This window comes from Nuphar pumila, chromosome 3 (genome assembly GCF_984573655.1).
Source record: "Nuphar pumila chromosome 3, dmNupPumi1.hap1.1, whole genome shotgun sequence".
Taxonomy (NCBI): domain Eukaryota; kingdom Viridiplantae; phylum Streptophyta; class Magnoliopsida; order Nymphaeales; family Nymphaeaceae; genus Nuphar; species Nuphar pumila.
In genome coordinates, this window is record NC_143251.1 from 144,981,044 (window position 1) to 145,003,124 (window position 22,081).

The window sequence follows — 22,081 nt, forward strand, 5'->3', positions numbered from 1 at the left end:
AGATGCATCATCAAGTGGGTCACTCTCTTTAAATCAAATAGTGGAAGCCCTTCAACCTCTCCTCAAGGGAGCTACCTTCGGTGCCGCCGTGTCCACTTCTTCCTTTCCAGGTAAAGTCTCTTGGCTTTTGGACTCAGGTGCATCTTTTCATATGTCCCCAAACATGTTTTCGCTTTCCGACTATTCAAAAAATGTTTCTCCATCCTTTGTTTCTACTGCGGATGGAACCTCTCTTAAAATTAAAGGAATAGGTAATTTTGAAACTCAAGATTTTTTCATTCCAAAAATTAGATTCTTACCTAAACTAAACTTAAACCTTCTCTCTGTTTCTCAACTCTCGGACCATGGTTGTGATATTAAATTTTCGTGTGATAAATGTTTAATACAGGATCGCCGGTCCGGGAAATTGATTGGGGAAGGCTTTAGAAAAGGAGACTTATACTATATGGAATCTCTTCAAGTTCCAAAATCTTTTTGTAATGTTGCCCGAAACAAAGATATAAATATGTGGCACAAAAGACTTGGTCATCCTAATATCACCAAGTTATCTTATTTACATTTTGCGAAGGACCTATGTAAAAGTTCATTTTCTTGTAATGATTGTATTCTCGGAAAAATGCAAAGTTTACCTTTTGAGCAAAGAACTATGTTCGCATCTAAAACCTTTGAAATTGTTCATTCCGATGTTTGGGGACCCGCACCTGTTGTCTCAAAAGGAGGCTTTTCTTATTATGTCATTTTTGTAGATGATTTCTCTAGATATTCATGGATCTTTTTTCTTAAGTTCAAACATGAAGTTTTTTTGTGTTTTAAAACCTTCCATTCAATGATCAAGAATCAATTCAACAGTAATATAAAGATTTTTAGAAGTGATTCTAGAGGAGAATATCTCTCCAACCAATTTAAAATATATCTTGAAGATCACGGAATCATTCACCAAAGATCTTGTCCTAAAACCCCTCAACAGAATGGGTTGGCCGAAAGAAAACATAGGCATATCATTGAGACCACTAGAACCCTTCTTATTTCCCAAAACATCCCTAAAAATTTTTGGGCTGAAGCAGCTCTTGCTTCTGTTTATCTGATAAATCGCTTACCTTCTAGGATATTAGGGAAAATATCTCCTTTTGAGATTTTATATAAGCTCGAACCTGATTATAATAGGTTACGAGTCTTCGGGTGTAAGTGTTTCATACTTACAGATAAAAATGACAAGCTCTCTCCCAAAGCTATCCCCTGCGCTTTTCTTGGATATTCTGAAACTCAAAAAGGATTTCGTTGTTATGATCTTCGAGATGATAAGTTATATGTCTCTAGAAATGTAACCTTTTTGGAAAATGAAAGTGGATTTGAAAAAAATGTTTCTCAACAAGAAAATTTTGATTACTCCTTCCTCTTTGACTTATTGTCTAGTAATGATGATATATCTAGTGATGATGATGTATCATCAAACCATGATGAGGAAATTGATGGTGATGTTGAAGAACATAACCCACTCAATGAATAAGAAAACAGAATTTCAAGTGATCCAATAACCTACTCACGTAGAAACCAAGGCACCTTTAGAAGTGCTATTGATCAATATAGTGAACTTGTTCCTGCTCTCGATCACCGAAGATCTGAGAGGAATAGGAGACCTCCAACTCGTTTTGTCTCTTTTGATTCCTTTTCACCTTGATATAGGTCTTGTCTTAGTGCCATTCATTCTTATTTTGAACCAAGAAATTTTGAAAAAACTTTTGCTCCTGTAGCCCGAATGGTTACAGTTAGATGTCTTATCACTATTGCATCTATTAAAAATTGGAATATTTTTCAAATGGATGTGAAAAATGCTTTTTTAAATGGTGATCTTAATGAAGAAGTGTATATGGATGCTCCACCAGGCATGAAGATTTCTAAAGATAAAGTTCTTCGTCTTCGAAAGGCCCTCTATGGTTTGAAACAATCAGAGTCATCAACATCATGTGTTGAAACAAAACCAAGTAAAAAAGAGTCCTCAGTTACTTATATTTTTCACCATCAAAAAAGTTTTCTTTTTCTAAGAAAGTTACACTTGAAACATATAATTTTCCTTTTTTAGGATCATAACACTTATAACCTTTTTGGTTATCAGCATATCCAAAAAAGTTACAAGGAATGACCCTAGGCGAAAACTTATCATTTTTGTTGGTTATGACAAAGTATTTGCAACGAAAGATTCTCAATCTAGAATAATCAGGAGTGAGTTTAAATTTTTTTTCAACAAAAGAGATATTTTGTAATGATGAAGATGACATTATATTTATAAGATGCAGAGCAGTTAAAGTTGCTTCAACCCAAAAAACCTTAGGTACAACAATAAGTTCTTGTAGTTTCCACAATGTGCCTATGTTTTCTTTCGGCTACGCCATTTTGTTATGGTGTATGTGGGTAAGATCTTTGATATGTAATGCCATGTAAATTGGGATATTTTTTAAATTATTTTGATAAAAATTCTCCCCTTGAATCGATATGAATGATAAAGTGTTATTGCCAAACCTATTTTTGACTAAGTTAGAAAGTTTTTGAAAATGCAAGAAAACTTTGGATTTATGTTTAAGTAGATCCAAGTATTGTAATGAAACACTAGGGCAAAGAACAATGTCACAAAGTGACTACAAGAGATGCACAAGTATACAAACAAGAAGCCACAAAGGGGCAAGTGACAAACACACACAATAAGAGAGAGAGAGAGCTTAAAAATATAAAGAATCTCTTATTGAAAATGCTTCAACAATCATTACAAATAGTGAGGCAAGGCCTCTTATACAACTAATGGAAGCAAAGGGGCTCCCATAGAGTCGTTGTGACAGTTGGAGAGGATCCCAACGGCTCTTATGAGGGCCCATTCAAATGTTTAATAAAAAAAATAAAAGAAAATGAACAAAACACAAACATAATAAAAACAAGAAAAGGTCCCTAATGGACATGCGTATTTATAAGTGAAAAGACTATTTTGCCCCTAGTGGGCATTACAAAAGATATATACATAGAGAGAGATACACGTGTATATATAAAGTCATTCACAAAAATCACATAATATTCATATCCACCATTTTACATAATTGGTGTCGGACCCCAAACATCTGAATGAACTCAAGTGGTCTAGTAAAAACAAAAGTTCTTTCATAAAATGGTAATTTTTTCGTGCCAAGAATACAATCATCACAAGTAAAATTATCAATGTTACGAAGTTTTTCCAAGTTTGGAAAATCTGGAACTTTGGATACATTTGGATATCCTAATTTTTTGTCATAAGTCCTAATTTAATTTTTGAACATTACAAAAAAATGTATTCTTGGGCATTTTCAAAAAGTCTATGTAGTAGAGTCCCCTTTTCTCTATGGTCTTGCCCAATCAGCTTCCCTGACTGATGATCCTGCACCCAACAACCATTCGATGAGAAGGAGACATTACAACCATGGTCCGATATTTAAATTTAATATGGAAATATATCTATTTTTTGAATTTATTTTTTTTTAGAGTTTCGAAAAGTTTTTTCAAGATTTTCTATTTCTTTGATTTCAAGAGATGTGCCATCGGTAGTAAAAACTTTATGCACACTTGAGTTAGTACGATATTTAGATAGAATATCAAGTTTTGAGGTCATGTGAAACAATGCACAAGAATCAAGAAACCAAGAGACTTACCGGGGTTATAGTTGTTAAAATGTAAACTGTAATATATATATATTATTTAATATTATTATATTTTCTTTTATTATTTTATTTTTCTATTTTTCTTTATTTTCTTTTTTAGCATCTAGTTTAATAGAAACTAGATATTTGATCCAGTCAAGTTCCTGTTGGAACTTGACTGTGCAAATAGCTATTGGACTGTAGTCCAACAGCTATAATAAATGTTGTTGGACTATAGTCCAACAGCTATAATAATAAATGTTGTTGGACTGTAGTCCAACAGCTATATTAAGAGACGTTGGAATCCAACGTCTCTTTTGGAGAGCTCAAAATGAGCTCTCCTCTCTCTTCCACTTTTTTGTATATATAGGGGTGAACCCCTTCAATGTAAAACCCCATGCTTCTTAAGCATTTTGTTCATGAATAAAGTATTATTTATTTTTCAAGTGTTCTTTCTTTTATACCCTTTCAAGGGTCATGCTTGTAGTGTTTCCAATAGACACTTGTTTGTGAGTTATTTGTGCATTTGTTGAAGACCACCATTTCATTACATGGTATCAGAGCTACGAAATCCTTAGATCTTGAAGTGCTTCCGCCTCGATTTTCGTGCCACATTTACAAAAGGTGTTTCATCACCTTGTTCTTGGATCAAGAAGATTTGTTTAAAGAAAGGCGAACTTGTGCTACAAAAAATTTTGGTTTTGTATCCTCTCTTATTCCTTTGTCTACTTTTTTTCTTTTCTTTTTATTTTTCTCTCTATCTCCTCCTATTTATTCCTCTCTTACCCTTGTAAAAGATGGATGACAATGATAAGATCACCATCATTCCTATGAAGCTAAATGATACTAACTATATAATGTGGGCTTCGATTATGAAGCACCACATTTAGGGAAAAGGTTTATGGGGTATAGTGGATGGTTCCGATTTGAAACCTAAACTATCTCTTACCAAGAAAGAAAGAGGGTGATAAAGAGGTTCCTCTAACGGAAGAAGAAAAGAGTAAGGCGTTAGCCACTTATGAAAAGAAATGGAAAGAATGGAGGATAGGGCATGCAAAAATTATGTCATGGCTCATCAATAGCATAGACATTAAAAAATGCTCTAGTCTAGCTAAGTTTGAGCATGCCGATAAGGCTTGGGAATACCTTAAAAACATGTATTCCCTTAAAGATATTGCACATGTATGCAATTTACAAGATAAAGTTCGGACAATGACTCAAAAAAATAAAACTATTCGAGAATATTATAATGAGTTGTCCGAACTTTGGGATGAGTTGGCTCTTCTTGAGCCCAAATGGCATTGTGCCGAAGACATCGAGCTTCGCCAAAAGCAACTCGATATGGAACATTTCTATCAATTTGTGAATGGTCTAAGGCCGGAGTTTGAATCCACCAAATCGGCCCTTTTACATCGTGGAAAAATTCCTTCTATTGTTGATACTATAGAAGAGCTCACTATGGAGGAAAATAGACTTAGAAAAAGTACTCCAAAAGTTGATGATGACTCCGTTTTAGCTGTATCTAGACCGGGGAATCATACTCGTACTTACAAGCCGCCTCATTTTGGAAGGCAAAACGGCGACTTTGATAAAAGAAAAGTTATTTGTCATCATTGTCATGAACCGGGGCACTATAGGCCTCAATGTCCAAAGTTAAAAAGAAGAGAAGAAAAAAGAGTTGCATCTATTGAATCTGAGTCAAAAGATCAAGATGCACCTGTGTCTATGGCTCAACTGATGGAAATCCTTCAATCTCTTCTCAAAGGGGTATCCTCCTCAACCGAAGCCTCAACTGGAGCGGCAATTGCATCTTTCTCTGGTCCAGGTAACTTTCCTTGGCTTTTAGATTCTGATGCTTCTTTTCATATGACCCCAAATGTTAATAGTCTATCCGAATGTCTTAAAAATAACTCGAGTGTGTCAAAGGTTTTTACAGCCGATGGCACATCTCTTGAAGTAAAAGGAATAGGATGTTTTGAAAATCTTCAAAAATCCAAAAGATTTTTTATCCCAGAAGTTAGATATATCCCTAAACTTAATTTGAATCTCTTATCTGTCTCGCAAATATCTGATTATGGATGTAATATCTCCTTCTCTTCTCATGGTTGTTGGGTACAGGATCGCCAGTCAGGGAAGCTGATTGGGGAAGGCTATATAGAAGGAGGACTTTATTACATGAACTTTTTGGAATTACCCAAGAATGCATTTTGTTATAATATTCAGAAATTAGAATTGGATTTATGGCACAAAATGCTTGGTCATCCTCATATGTCTAAAATTCAATATTTTCCAAGTTTGGAAAAATTTTGTAATTCTGAAAATTTTTCTTATAAAGACTGCATTCTTGGCAAAATGAAAAGGTTACCATTTCTTAGTAGAACTTTTGTTTCCTCACGACCACTTGAGTTAATACATTCGGATGTTTGGGGCCCTGCACCAGTTATTTCCAAAGGTGGTTATACATATTATGTCATTTTTGTTGATGACTTTTCTAGACATACTTGGATTTATTTTCTTAAACATAAATCTGATGTCTTTGCTAACTTCCAAATATTTCATAAAATGGTTAAAAATAAGTTTCAAAATGATATTTCTGTTTTTCGCACTGATTCAGGTGGAGAATTTATGTCCAACGAATTCAAAGACTATCTCAATTTACATGGTATTACACATCAAAGATCATGTCCACACACTCCACAACAGAATGGCCTAGCCGAACGCAAACATCGGCATATTATGGAAACTACTAGGACATTGCTAATTGCAAATCAAGTTCCAAAAAGTTTTTGGGCTGAAGCAGTCCTAACTGCCACCTACCTCATTAATAGGATGCCATCTTCCTCATTAAAGAATACAACTCCAATAGAAAAACTTGTTAATTTAACTCCAGATTATTCTAGATTAAGAGTCTTTGGATGCAAATGTTTTGTTTTCACCAACAGAAATGACAAACTCTCTCCTCGTGCAATCCCATGTGCCTTTTTAGGATATGCTGATAATAAAAAAGGCTACAGGTGTTTCGATTTTCAAAATGACAAATTATATGTGTCAAGAAATGTATCTTTTTTGGAAAAAGAAAGCTTCTTTGAATTTGAAAAATCCAAGGATGTCACTGAATACTCGTTTTTAATTGATCCAACTTCAAAATCCAATTAATGTGATGTTGGATGTGACCTTGACAATGATCAAAGTCCTATTGTTGTTGAAAATGATGATAATGAAGAGCAAATCCATAGGGATGTTAGTTTACAATATTCAAGACGTAGAGAGCAAAATCTTCCATGTGCATTACAAAAATACTCTGAAGTCTCACCTAGAAGAACGTCTAGAATCTCTAAACCTCCAGAAAAAATTGTGTCTTATGAATCTTTTTCACCCACGTATAGGGCCGCCATTGCATTAATACAATCATATGTTGAACCATCATCCTATTCTCAAGCAAAAAATCATATAGAATGGATAGAAGCCATGAAAATAGAATTTGATGCACTAGAAAAGGCCAATACTTGGACGATACAAGATATTCCTCCGGGTAAGAAACCTATAGGTTGTAGGTGGGTATACAAAGTCAAAACCAAAAGTGATGGGACCCTGGAAAGATATAAGGCCCGTTTAGGAGCAAAAGGATATGCCCAAGAGTATGACATCGATTATGAAGAAACATTTGCTCCTGTGGCCCGTATGACCACTGTTAGAACTTTAATAGCCTTGGCCTCCATTAGAACATGGCCTATCTTTCAATTAGATGTCAAAAATGCTTTTCTGAATGGGAATCTCGTTAAAGAAGTATACATGGAAGCCTCACCTGGTATTAGTATCCCTAAGGGTAAAGCTCTTCGTCTAGAAAAAACTCTTTATGGTCTTAAACAGGCTCCAAAAGCTTGGTATGACCGATTTAGTCATGTTATGCTTGATATTGGTTTTCAACCTTGTTTAACTGACACTGCTTTGTTTGTTAAGAAATCTGATGCAGGCATCATTATTCTTCTTCTCTACGTGGACGATATGATCATCACCGGAGGCGACAAACAGGGAGTTACAAATATCAAATCTCTTCTTAAAACTCACTTTGAAATGACTGACTTAGGTTTATTAAGATATTTTTTAGGCATTGAAGTTGCCTTTTCCCCTCAGGGGTATTTGATATCTCAATCTAAATTTGCTCTTGATATCGTTTTCAGGTCTGGCATTACAGATGATAAGAAAGTAGACACTCCAGAAGTTGTCAATGTTAAAATGAAAATTAATGATGGAGAACTTCTTGATGATCCTACTCCTTATAGACAGTTTGTTGGAGCTCTTTCTTATCTTTCCATTACTAGGCCAGATATAACTCATGCGGTTCATACAGTCAGTCAGTTTCAGCATGCTCCCAACTCCGTGCACATGGGAGCGATTTTGCATATTATTAGATACTTAAAATCCTCTCTTTCACGAGGACTCTTCTTGTCTGATTCATCTTCATTAAATTTAATTGCATATACTGATGTTGACTGGAGAGGTGATCCCAATAATAGACACTCAACTACTGGTTTTTGTGTGTTCCTAGGTGAAACCTTAATTTCATGGAGGTGCAAGAAGCAGCAAAAAGTCTCTCTTTCCTCCACTGAAGCTGAATACAGAGCCATGGCAACCACCACTATGGAGGTTGTTTGGCTCAGACGATTGCTAGCGGATATGGGAGCTAAAGCAACGCAAGCTTCAAAAATGTGTTGTGACAACAAAAGTGCGATCTACATTGCAAGCAACTGGACATTCCATAAGCGTACTAAACACATTGAGATGGACTGTCACTATGTCAGAGATGAATACTTACATGGAACCACTGATCTGCCATATGTTACATCAGAATATCAATTAGCAGACTTCTTCACCAAGCCTTTCGCTGCTCCCAGATTTCACTTCCTCTTAGACAAACTTTCGCTCATTGTACCGTAAGTTTGAGGGGGAGTGTTAAAATGTAAACTGTAATATATATATGTATATATATATATTATTTAATATTATTATATTTTCTTTTAGTATTTTATTTTTCTATTTTTCTTTATTTTCTTTTTTAGCATCTAGTTCAATAGAAACTAGATATTTGATCCAGTCAAGTTCCTGTTGGAACTTGACTGTGCAAATAGCTGTTGGACTGTAGTCCAACAGCTATAATAAATGTTGTTGGACTATAGTCCAACAGCTATAATAATAAATGTTGTTGGACTGTAGTCCAACAGCTATATTAAGAGACGTTGGAATCCAACGTCTCTTTTGGAGAGCTCAAAATGAGCTCTCCTCTCTCTTCCACTTTTTTGTATATATAGGGGTGAACCCCTTCAATGTAAAACCCCATGCTTCTTAAGCATTTTGTTCATGAATAAAGTATTATTTATTTTTCAAGTGTTCTTCCTTTTATACCCTTTCAAGGGTCATGCTTGTAGTGTCTCCAATAGACACTTGTTTGTGAGTTATTTGTGCATTTGTTGAAGACCACCATTTCATTACAATAGTAGGATGAGACCGCGACTCCAGCTGAATAAGATGCCCTCTAAAGAGAGGCTAAAGAGCTTCTACCAATTGTGACAAGGATAACTCCAACGGATGAATCTTGTGAGTTGTTTACGTCCTTAGTCTCTTGTGGTGATTCAATCGTTGCCACTTTCTTTTCCTCCCTTCTTATCTTAAGACACATAGGGTTAGTATGTCCCAGTTTATGGAAATAATGCCAAATAATTTTTCTTTTGTTGTCTTGATCATTTCCTTGTCTCCAATGAGGTGGTTTGTATGTGTGAGTATAGGTACCTGGCCTACGGACCTAGATACAGTCAAAATGGATTCATCATCATTCTTGAGTGAATGTTTATTCAACCTATTCTCCATACTTGGCTCTTCTATAGTATCAACAATAGAAGAGATTTTTTCTCTATATAAAAGAGCCGATTTAGTGGATTCAAATTTGGGTCTTAGTCCATTTACGAATTGGTAAAAATGTTCCATATCAATTTTTTTTTGTCGGAGTTCAATGTCTCGGGGACAATGACCCTTTGGTTTAAGAAGAGTCGACTCTTCACAAAGTTTGGATAACGCATTATAGTATTTCCTAATGTTTTTGTCACCTTGGGTCATAGTTTGAACTTTGTCTTGTAAATTGCATACATGTGTAATATCCTTAAGGGAGTACATATTTTTTAGGTATTCCTAAGCATTATTATCATGCTCAAATTTCGCAAAACTAGAGAATTTTTTAATATCAACATCACTAATGAGCCAAGTCATTATCTTGGCATGTCTCATTTTCCACTCTTTCTATTTTTTCTCATATTCGGATATGACTTTAGTTTTTTTCCTCACCCAAAAGAGGATCTTTTTTTTTCTCCATCTTAGTATGGATTAGTTTAGGCTCTGGTTTGGATCCATCCATTAATCCCCACAATCCTTTTCTCTAAATATGGTGCTTCATAATTGAAGACCACATTACATATTTGGTATCATTGTGATTAATGAGCATGATGGTAATACTTTCTTTGTCATTCATTCTTACAAAGAGGAAGAGAGATAAAGACAGAGAAAAGAAAGAAAGATGAGGTGGGAAAGAGAGATAGATGTAAAGAACGAGAGAGCATGACACCACACCACTAACTTTGAGTAGAATCCATGATCACACAAACCAAAGAATCAAGCAAATCCTCAAGAAAGCAATACACGATTACACGAACACTTGAACGTCAATCACCAATGAGCAAGTGCATCCAAGCTGTGATACCATGTGAGAAAATGAGAATCTTCAAATACAAACAATAATGTCCATCAATATACCAAATGAACAAGCACAAAAGTGAGCCACAAAGGGCACACTCACAAAACCCACAATGGGCACACGAAGAAGACTCTCAATATAAAAAATATATTATTTTATTGTTGTCCAAACACACACAATAAAAGAGAGACATTAAGAATTTTTTGTTGTAAATGTTTTGTCCTCATCGACAAGAATGATAAACTATCTCCTAAAGCTATTTTTTGTGCGTTTTTAGGATATTCGGAAACACAAAAAGGTTTTAGGTGTTTTGATATTAAAAATGATAAACTATATGTCTCAAGAAACATAACCTTTTTAGAAAACATGAGTGGTTTTGAAGAACACAAAACTCATGAAGATAATGCCGATTACTCTTTCTTGTTTAAACTATTATGTAGAAATGATGCTTTTTTTAGCGATGATGAATTAAATGAGAATGAGAATATAAGTGAAAGTATTCCTCAACCTATCCAACATGAAGAAGTGATTGTTGAACCAATTACCTATAGACGTAGAGATAAAAATACTTTTAAAAGTGCGATAGAAAAATATAGTGACCCTAGTGAACCTTCCAACCACTCTCGAAGAACTGAAAGATCTAGGGAAAATCCTTTTAGATTTATATCCTATGAGTCTTTTTCTCCAAAACATAGGGCATGCCTTAGTGCCATTCACTCATATCAAGAACCTAAAAATTTTGAAGAAGCTAAGGAAATGATAGAGTGAAGGGATGCTATGAACAACGAACTTAGAGCCCTCAACAAAGCTAAAACTTGGGTCTTACAATATCTTCCAAAAGGAAAGAAAACAATAGGATGTAGATGGGTCTTTAAAGTCAAAACCAAGAGTGATGGCACTCTTGAAAGATATAAAGCCCGCTTTGTCGTAAAAGGATATAGTCAAGAATACGACATTGATTACGAAGAAACATTTGCCCCTGTTGCACGGATGGTCACTGTAAGATGTTTGATCACCATTGCATCTATTAAAAAATGGAACAATTACTAAATGGATGTTAAAAATACTTTTTTAAATGTGGACTTTCATGAAGAAGTTTACATGAATGATCCTCCTGGCATGGTCGTGCCAAAGGGAAAAGTTCTTCGCTTACAAAAAGCGCTCTATGGTTTAAAACAAGCTCCTACGGCTTGGTATGATCGATTTAATGAAGTAATGGTTCAAGATGGTTTTACATCATGCTACACTGACGCTGCTCTGTTTGTCAAAAAGTCTGATGCAGGTATTGTGGTTTTACTGTTGTATGTTGATGATATGTTGATAACAGGTAGTGACATGAAGGGCATCAAAAGTATTAAAAACACTTTAAAAGAAAGATTTGAAATGTCAGACTTGGGATATCTGACATACTTTCTTGGTATCGAGGTAACCTACTCTCATAAAGGCTATTTTTTGTCTCAAACTAAACTTGCATGTGAGATTCTTGACAGATCAGGTATTACTGATGATAAAATTTGTGAGACCCCTGAAATGGTGGGATAAAAAATGAAGATCGATGATGGGGTACTTTTAGAGGATCCCACTCCCTACCGACAACTTGTGGGGTCCCTAATGTACCTTAGCATCACAAGGTTAGACATCTCACATGCCGTGCACACTACAAGTCAATTCCAGCATGCTCCTATATCCGTCCATATGGGCGCCGTTCTACGCATTGTCAGATACATAAGGGGAACTTTAAACAAGGGAGTTTTTCTTTCCTTATCTTCTGAGTTAAATTTAATTGCATATATTGACTCTGATTGGGGAGGTGACCCAAATAATCGTCACTCCACTACAGGTTTCTGCATATTTTTAGGTGAATCCCTGATCTCATGGAGATGCAAGAAACTATCATCCACAGAAGCAGAATATCGAGCCATGGCCTCAACAACCATGAAAATTGTGTGGATTCATCAACTGCTACAAGACATGGGGATTCAAGTCCAAGGACCCACAAAGTTATGTTGTGATAATAAGAGTACAATCTATATTGCTAAAAATCACACGTTTTATGAACGCACAAAGCATATTGAGGTGGACTGCCACTATGTTAGAGAAGCATATTTGCAAAAAGTTAGAGATCTTCCTTACGTCACCTCAGAATATCAGGTGGCAGACTTCTTCACCAAAGCGCTTTGCTCACCAAGATTCAACTTTCTTCTCGGCAAACTCTCGGTCATTGCGCCCTAAGTTTGAGGGAGGGTGTTAAATTGTATCTCGTGTTATATATATATTATTTTTCCATCATGTAAACCCCCAAGGGTATTTCTATCTTTTCTTCTTTTTACGCATATCCACATTAGTGTATATGTTTGTAACTTTTTCTTTTTTTTTTCTTTTTCCTTTTTCTTTCATTTTCTTTTCTTTTTCTTTTCTTTTCCTCCTTTATTTCTTTCTTTTTTTTTTGTTGACTAAGTCAACTTGGAGGGGGTCCAAACTAGATGTTGGACCCCTCCAACGGTTAGATTTCTAACCGTTGGAGCCGTTAGAGGGGCTCCAACGGCTAGTGGGAGCCCCTCCAAGGTTCTTTCTTCTTATAAATAGGGGTGACCCCCCTTCTTAAATGTTATTCAATGCTTGGAGCATTGTTCTCCATTGTTCGATAAAATCCTTTATATTTTTGCATTTGTGTTCTCTTTTTGTACCTTGAGTACATCTTGTTCTAAGTGTTCTTGTGCCTTTGTGCACATTTCCCTTTGTGGTGGTTGTGCTTTCTATGCACATTATCTCTTTTAAGATATTTTCACAGAGGTTACCACACAAAACCTGGAGCCAGTAAGGTATAAGGGTGTTGTCTATACCCGGCGTGAGAAAGACCCCTCATCCATCCCTTGCACAGATATTGGTCCTTCTACGTCCGCTCCACAGATGTTGGACATCAGAAGATCCACCCGAACCCGACATTCGCTTGATTGGTGGGTAAACTATAAAAAAATTTCTTTGGATTTTCAACTGTTCCTAATGTCCATAAATAAAGAGGATGAGCCCCTCACATTCTATCAAGTTGTGAGTTCCAGAAGATGGATCAAAGCGATGAATGAAGAAATGGAAGCCTTACATGAATGTGGTACATGGGAAGTTGTGCCTAGACCACTAAATAGAAATGTGGTTGGGTCGAAGTGGGTGTACAAGATAAAATATAAACCAGATTGGAGCATTGAAAGGTATAAAACTAGACTTGTAGTCAAAGGGTTCACACAAGAACAACGACATGACTTTGATGAAACTTTCAGTCCTGTTGTTAAGATGGGGACCATTCGCATTGTGTTGAGTCTAGCCATTGAACATGGATGGACATTGAGTCAACTAGATGTAAAAAATGCCTTTTTACATAGAGACCTAAAAGAGGAAGTTTATCTGGAACAACCCATTGGGTACGCAGAACAAGATGCCAATCAGTATGTATGCAAGTTGAAAAGAGCACTCTATGGATTGAAACAAGCTATTGGGTCATAGTTCGAGAGTTTTTCACTCGAAATACAGAAGCACAGTTTCTCTCGGTCTCTTCTAGATCACTCATTTTTCATTCACAATGAACGAGATGTCACCGCTCTTCTATTGATATACGTAGATGATATTATTATCACAGGGAACTGCAGAGGTCATATTGAGGAAGTAAAGAAGTTATTAAATCAAAGATTCAAAATGAAAGATCTGGGAGATCTGCGGTATTTTCTTGGGGTGGAAGTTGATAAGACGTGTGATACCCTTACTCTTACTCAACACAAATGCACAACAGATATTCTTAGTAGGGCATGCATGAAAGATTGTAAGTCATTAGCAACTCTAAGTATCATCCATCAGAAACTGAGTTCTAAAGAAGAGGATCCCACTAGGTATCGCAACATAGTTGGCATGCTGCAGTACCTAACTTTTACTAGACCCGATATAGTGTATTCGGTTAATCAGGTATCTCAGTTTATGCATGAACCTCATACACCGCACATGGAGGCAGTTAAGCGAATACTACGGTATCTAAAATGTACAGTTGGTGATGGGCTGGTGTACAAGAAAAGTGAATCAAATCAAGGTGGCCATGAAATCATTATTTATGTTGATGCTGATTGGGCGGGTGACCCAGATGAACGACGGTCAGTATCTGGTTATTGTAGTTTCATTGGGTCGAACATGCTCTCTTGGAGTAGTAGAAAGCAAAAGGTGGTTGCTAGGTTGAGTACAGAGGCTGAATACATATCGATGGTTGCCTCCACTGCTGAGGCTACATGGATAAGACATCTCCTAACAGAGATGGGAGAATCGATTGCTCGATCACTTCTGTTGTGTGATAATCAAAGTGTCATCAATATGTCCTTTAACCCCATCTATCGTAGTCGAGCCAAGCATATTGAGATAGATCAACATTTTGTCAGGAAAAAGGTTGAAGAAAAGGAGATTGAGCCTTTGTTTGTGCAAACTGATGAGCAAGTTGCGGATATTTTCACCAAAGGGCTGACAAAGGACAAATTTTGGTTTTTGAAAGGCAAGTTGTTCATGGTCCAAGACCATGCACAACTTGAGGGAGGCTGAAAAGAAGTCATTATTGGGTCTTGTTATCGGGTTTGTGTAGGACCGGACCAGACTTCTGTACCGGATCGGATCAGGATGCAAACATAGAGTGTTGTAATTTTGTTTGTTATTAAAGGGTATTTTTGTACCCTAAAATTATGTATTAGTTAAATACTCATACCCTAATACAACGAGAACACGCTGAACACTTTAACGTGTTATTTTTCTGCTGCCTCTTTCCCAATATCGTGTTCAGGTGAACGTGGAGATCATTGTATTTTAACACCCAGCCCCTCATGTGTAACAACACACTCTTAATGATGATAAAGAAAAGTTGTGTTCCATTGTGGAAAAACTCGACGTACCAATGGACAATATTAGATACTTGTGTGAAAGCCGAATTTTAGGGAAAGAAGGATTTCCAGTCTTTCTTTTCTTTTTCTTTTTCCCATGAGGAATGGCGAAACCATCCCCAGAGCAAGAGATCTAGTCACGTTGGACTATGCCTGCCATACCTACAGTTGCTTCTCCAGCAGTGTAAAATCATGGCGGACCCCTCGACCCTCAGGGAGACACTTTCTTTCGACTTAATACCGGAAGGGGGTGCCCACACAAGGACTCGAACTTGGGATAGGGGAATATCTCCCTATCCACGAGACCGGAGACCATGTGGACAACCCCTTGGGGTCTAGGATTTTCATGAATGAAAACTCCCAAAAAAGGAACGGGAAACCATTATTATTGTGGGCTTGGGTTTATCTTCAAAAACATTGTATATGGAAGTTGAAAATAATTAGTTTGTTTTCATTCAGTATGCTATGAGTCGTCAGTTTATAGATAATGTAGTTGAGGTCCGTAGGAAGGGTGATAGAATTTTACTTATTAAATTAGTATTAGGTACGGATATTATTAATATTATTAGTGTTTATGCACCTCAAGTAGGTTTAGATGATTCCATTAAGCATCAATTTTGGGAAGATTTAGATGGAGTAGTACAAGAGACATCTTATGGAGAAAAGCTTTTCATCGGCGGTGACCTTAATGGACATGTAGGCATTAGTAGGGATGGATTTGAGAATATCCATGGAGGCTATGGTATAGGAGAAAGAAATGAAAGTGGAGAAAGGATTTTAGATTTTTGTTTGTCCTATGATATGATCTTAGCAAACACTTGGTTTAGGAAGAGGGAGTCTCACCTAGTAACATTTAAAAGTGGGGTTAATACGAGTCAGATAGATTTTTTCCTACTTAGAAAGAGAGATAGGGGTTGTTGCATCGATTGTAAGGTTATACCAGGAGAAAGTGTAGCTACACAACATAGAGTCTTAATTTTAGATCTTAGAATTAGACAATGCCGCAAAAGGGATAGACATAGGATAGATCCTAGAATTAAGTGGTGGGCACTGAAAGGAGCTAAACAAGGAATGTTTGTAGAGCAGGTAGTTAAGGAAGTTGATTGGTGTCTCGAGGAGGATTCAGAATCAATGTGGAATAAGATAGCGGGTGGTATGAGAAAAGTAGCTAAGGAGGTATTGGGTGAGTCTAAAGGCGGTGCACCACTAGGTAAGGATACATCATGGTGGAACGAGGATGTCAAATTAGCTATTAAGGTTAAAAGAGAGTGTTATAGAAATCTAAGTAAGAGTCGTGATAATGAGAATTTGGAGAAGTATATGATAGCAAAGAAGGAAGCTAAAAAAGTTGTTCGAAACGCGAGGGCTAAGGTATATAAGGAGGTTTATGACAAGTTGGATACCAAAGAAGGCGAGAAGGATATTTATAGGCTTGCAAAGATGAGAGATAGGAAATCGAAGGATTTGGGTATGGTTAGATGTATCAAAGATGAAACGCAAAGGGTTTTAGTCAAAGATGAGGAGATTAAGGAGAGATGGAAAGATTATTTTGATAAGCTATTTAATGATAGTCATGCTCAAGATCTTGGAGACTTCTCCATTCCTTTTCATGAGATAAATCGTGACTTCATGCGCAAGATTCAAAAGAAAGAAATTGCAGAGGCTTTGAAGAAAATGAAATCAAGAAGGGCAGTTGGCCCAGATGGTATACCTATCGAGGCTTGGAAATGCTTGGGAGAGAAAGGTTTAGAATGGTTGACAAATCTTTTTAACTTGATTTGGCGAACAAATAAGATGCCTAATGAGTGGAGGAAGAGTACTTTGGTGCCTTTATATAAGAATAAGGGTGATATACAAGATTGCACAAACTATCGTGGTATAAAACTCATGAGTCATACTATGAAACTTTGGGAGAGGGTGATTGAGTCTAGGTTGAGGAAGGTTGTCATGATATCGGAGAATCAATTTGGTTTTATGCCTGGAAGATCAACTATGGAAGCTATACATCTTCTTAGACAACTTATTGAAAGATATAGAGAGAGGAACAAAGATTTGCATATGGTTTTTATTGATTTATCGAAGGCATACGATAGAGTACCTAGGGACGTTCTCTGGTGGACAATGATGAAGAAAGGTGTTTCTCTCAAGTACATTAGTATAATTAAAGATATGTATGAAGGAGTAGTAACCAATGTCCGCACTTGTGGAGGGGTGACAACCAATTTTCCGATAACGGTTGGGTTACATCAAGGATCTGCTTTAAGCCCTTTCCTATTTGCGATAGTGATGGATGAGCTTACGAGATCAATTCAAGAAAATGTACCGTGGTGTATGTTGTTTGCTGATGATATTGTTTTGATTGATGAGTCTAGAGCTGGGGTTAATGCTAAGTTAGAATTATGGAGACAGACATTGGAAGCTAGAGGTTTTAAGTTGAGTAAGAGTAAGACTGAATATATGGAATGTCGGTTTAGTAAGCAACGAAGTAGTGATGGGAGTGTAGTGAAGCTTGGTGAGCAAGATATACCGGTGAATGATTATTTCAAATATTTGGGATCCATCATTCAAAAGTATGGAGAAATTGATGGAGATGTAAATCATAGGATAAAGGTTGGGTGGATGAAATGAAAAAGTGCTACTGGAGTGTTGTGCGATCGTAGAATGCCATTGCGGTTGAAGGGAAAGTTTTATAGGACGACTATTAGACCCGCTTTACTATATGGTACGGAATGTTGGGCTGCCAAGAGACATCATATTCAAAAAATGAGTGTAGCTGAGATGCGGATGCTTAGATGGATGTGTGGAAATACAATAAAAGATAAGATTCGGAACGAAGAGATACGTAAGAAGGTAGGTGTTGCACCCATTGAAAATAAGATGCGAGAGAATCGTTTACGGTGGTTTGGACATATTCGGCGAAGGCCTAATGATGCTCCAGTTAGAAGGTTGGAGAAATGGGAAAATATATTAGTTAAAAGAGGTCGGGGTAGGCCTAGGAAGACTTGGATGGAGATGATAGGAAAGGATATGAATGCTTTGAACCTCACCGAGGACATGGCGTTGGATAGAAATGATTGGAGGAAAAGGATTCATGTGGAAGACCCAAAATGAATTTCTTTTTTGGTTCATATCGCTGACCCCAATTGTTTTGGGATGAAGGCGTAGTTGTTGTTGTTTGTTGTTGTTGTTGTGTTTTCATTCAGGATGTATTCACACCGCAGGTGGCTTTTATGTATTTGCATGAGATGCATTTCAAAGAGCCGTGTTGGTTGTAATGATCATTGTTAGTTCTAGATTACTTTCTGTTAAGTGTTTGATTAAATTAATTTATTCTGAAATCAGCAGTATCCCTGTTTTGCTACTTTAAGTGCCCATGGTCTTAAATATTTTGTCATGATGAATCAGCATACATGTATACATGGAATTCTAACTACTTGTCATATATATATATATATATATATATATATATAATGTAGCATCTTCTAGAGCCTGATTCCCCTGTTTAATGTTCATTTATTTGCTAGTGAATTGGGGAATTCGGCAAATGTTGCATCTTATCTTGAAACTTCTTGTCATAGGTTCATTATCATGTCTTACTTTGAAACTTATCTGCCATAGGTTCTCTATTGCTCGACTTTAATAAGTACATTGAACTATTGGTAACATATATTTACTGCAACTAGCCTTGCTCTTAATTCTTCTCTCAGATCGCTAGAATCAGTGACCCTGTGATTGACACAACATACAGAGATATCTGGATGGCAACTGCAAGGGTAAGATTTACTTATGGTTCTTGAAATATGGTGTACATCCAATAATTTAACCCTTTTCAGATTTTCCTTGAATTTTTTCTGGTTTACTTTCCTCATCTTGTCATTTTTTATAGACTTAGAGGATTTTGGTAATGGCATGACTGAATATGCATGTATAGAGGTTTATCCATACAAATCGTTGTTTGTGTGCTTGTACCCTTTCTTGAGACTGTTATCCCGCAAGTCTCTTTGAAGTTTACAGGAAATGGGGAATGGTTTTTCCTGATCAAGGTGAGATGTTAGCGTCTGTCTGCCACTAGGGAGAAAAAAAAAGGGAAGAAGAACACAGTGTTGAAAGTTGGTTTGGGTCAGATACCCGACGAACCCGAACCCGTTTGATTGGGTTTGGTATGAAAATATGGACCCGATTGTATATTTGGGTCGGGTTCGATTTTAAATAGCAAAACCCGATCAGATTCGGAGTCGGGTTCGATTTTATATATTAACCCGATCGTGTTTTTATGGGTTAAATGGGTATGCGTTGGAAAATGCATGGTAAGTTCTGAAAGGCATTTAATGGGGCAGTATCACGTGTTTCAAGGTAGGAGGATAACTTGTTTGGCTTGTGAAATAAAGTAAGTGTACCCTTGCCAGCTTAAAACTGCATTAAATGCTCTCAGTTTAAAATAACAATACCCCAATACTTTCTCTATGATAATAATGCCAATGTAGATTTTTTTTTTTAACAATATCGTCCATTCAGCAATTTGCTTTTTTCCTCCAATGCCATGTCATCTATTAACTGTTCCTCTTGAACGGTGAAATTCAAACTATCAAGAATTAATTATATTAGTCGGATTTGGGTCGGGTTTCGGAATTCATTATATTAGTCAGATTCGGATTCGGTTGCAGTAATTTTACATCCAACTCCGAATCCAATTAGAAGAAACCTGATTAATCAGATTCAGTAACGCCTAAATCTGACCCGAATCCCGCCCATTTACATCCCTAATTGGTTGATGCATTTTTTCCTGTACAGCTGTCTCATAAGCAAAAGATTTGAAATTTGAAAGGTGATGCCATGGGGTTGACCCATACACAGAAAGGAGATAAGAACCCATCCCGTCATTGGGGCATCGTGAATTACTTGGAGCATTAGATGGATGTATCTTGGTTTTAGGCATATTCACACATTTTTCTCAGGAGAATCTTCGGAAGGAAGATAAATTCAATATTTTTATTTTTTGAGAAGATTTCAGGAAAATGTTGGTAGATATATAAAATATATAAAAATATATATTATATAAACTTGTAAATACAGTATTAAGATATTCGCTTTGTTGTGCTAATATCAGGATAAAAACATGGTATTTTCAAAATAGGCAATATTTTGAAAATGTAAGTTTTTTTGGAATGTATCTGAAAATATCATCCTTTCGAAATATTTTCAATATTTTATGTGGATTTCAGTTCTTCTTTTCAGGTATATGTCATTGATTGTTTGGAAATTATTGTACCTTTATATTCTTGTATGTACTGCACGCAGTCTCGCATCTGGTTTAAGATCAAGTCCAGTTGATAACAAGTTGGCAACATAAAACTATTCATAATGATCATGTGTGCTTTTACTAAAGTATGTGGATGTCTAAATGTCATTGTCCTGTAACGTAAAATCATACAATTTAAACATGTGTACTAAGAAGTAGAGCATGTTGGATTTTCACAAGCTCCTGTGGTAGCAAACCACAATAACAGTGCTTTCTCAAGTTTGGTAAAACATGAGAAAGTGCAAGTTGTGATTGTGATCCTCGATTGAAAATGCTCCTCTCTTTAAACTTAAGAAAGTTGGTCACAAGACTGACTCTGAGGCCAACAATCACAGCTTAAACTTTCTCAAGTGTGATGGCTCATCCCACATGTGACAAAGCAAACATGCCCTTAGCGTTCCTAAAACCCATCAACTTTAGTGGTTTCTGAGTGTATTCTGAAATCTACAATAAAACTTTAATTGTTGTAAAAATAATCTGACACTTCAGAATCCTATTTTGCTGACCCCATATTGAAACAGATTGGGCATCCACCAATTAGCCCTTTGATGGTAATTAATATCGGTGTGAGACATGAGCCCCTCAGTTTTATACATGTATTGCATGGAAACCTCAATGAAATTAAAAAATTCCTTATTGGTTTATTTGGGGCTTTCTTAAGCTGAAACGAAGCAGCACTCAATGGAAGAAATTTGTCTGCTGTGCCCCCTAAACGAGGTTGTAAAGCAAAAGACTAAAGGGTGTCTTGGTGAATGTAATATCAAGTACTAGCATGGGGGAACGCAGGTGGTAAATAATATATGTATGTTTATCGAACCTGAATAATGGGACCTGCAGTGGCTTGTGAGTTTCTGGGCCACTTGTTGACTGAGATTGTCTGTATGAATGTTTAATCTTATCCTTGCCTAAAGGATGCTCAAAAAAATTTCCCAACTTTTGCCCCTAAACTTTCTTCTCATGGAAATCATACAGATTGTTTCGGGTAATCTCATTAATTGAGATTGCCCAACTGGGTGGGTATTTGCATCTTCTAGCTGTTCTGAAAGGTTTGCTGTTACAAGAAACTTGACCAACTCAGGAATCTGGATGGAGTCAGCTTCAGATTCACACTTGGTTGATTTAGAATTTTGGTCAGTCAATCACAATTTTCATGAATCCATCTTGGTGATTAATAGTCCAGTGACCTGGACTTCCTGTAAAGTAACAAGTTGAGTAAGCAGACACGAGAAATGATTCTACTTGGCGATTGTTCTTGTTCCTAGTTGAGTTGAAGTTTGGTGAAGAGCATACATATAATCTCTTTAGAGTGATTGAATGAATTTATATTTACATCTAATAATGATGCAAGGTTTTCTATATCTTTTATGTTTTAATGCCAAATATTTTCCTAAAAGTATCTATTTTCTTGTTCGCAGACAAATACCATGATCTATCAAGATGTGTTTGCATGCATTCCCAATGATCTTATAAACTCCAGGTGAAA

At 36.4% G+C, this 22,081-nt stretch overlaps 1 protein-coding gene across 3 annotated transcripts in view; it reads left to right on the forward strand.

The window, feature by feature from the left end:
• LOC149844260 (phospholipase D zeta 1-like) overlaps positions 1 to 22,081 on the forward strand; it is a 136,568-nt gene that overhangs the window by 104,489 nt on the left and 9,998 nt on the right. For all 3 annotated transcript variants that reach the window (XM_090000456.1, XM_090000457.1, XM_090000458.1), the window contains exons 18-19: positions 19,007 to 19,072; positions 22,014 to 22,075. In XM_090000456.1, the coding sequence (XP_089856582.1) occupies positions 19,007 to 19,072; positions 22,014 to 22,075 (128 nt within the window). The remainder of the gene's footprint in view (positions 1 to 19,006; positions 19,073 to 22,013; positions 22,076 to 22,081) is intronic.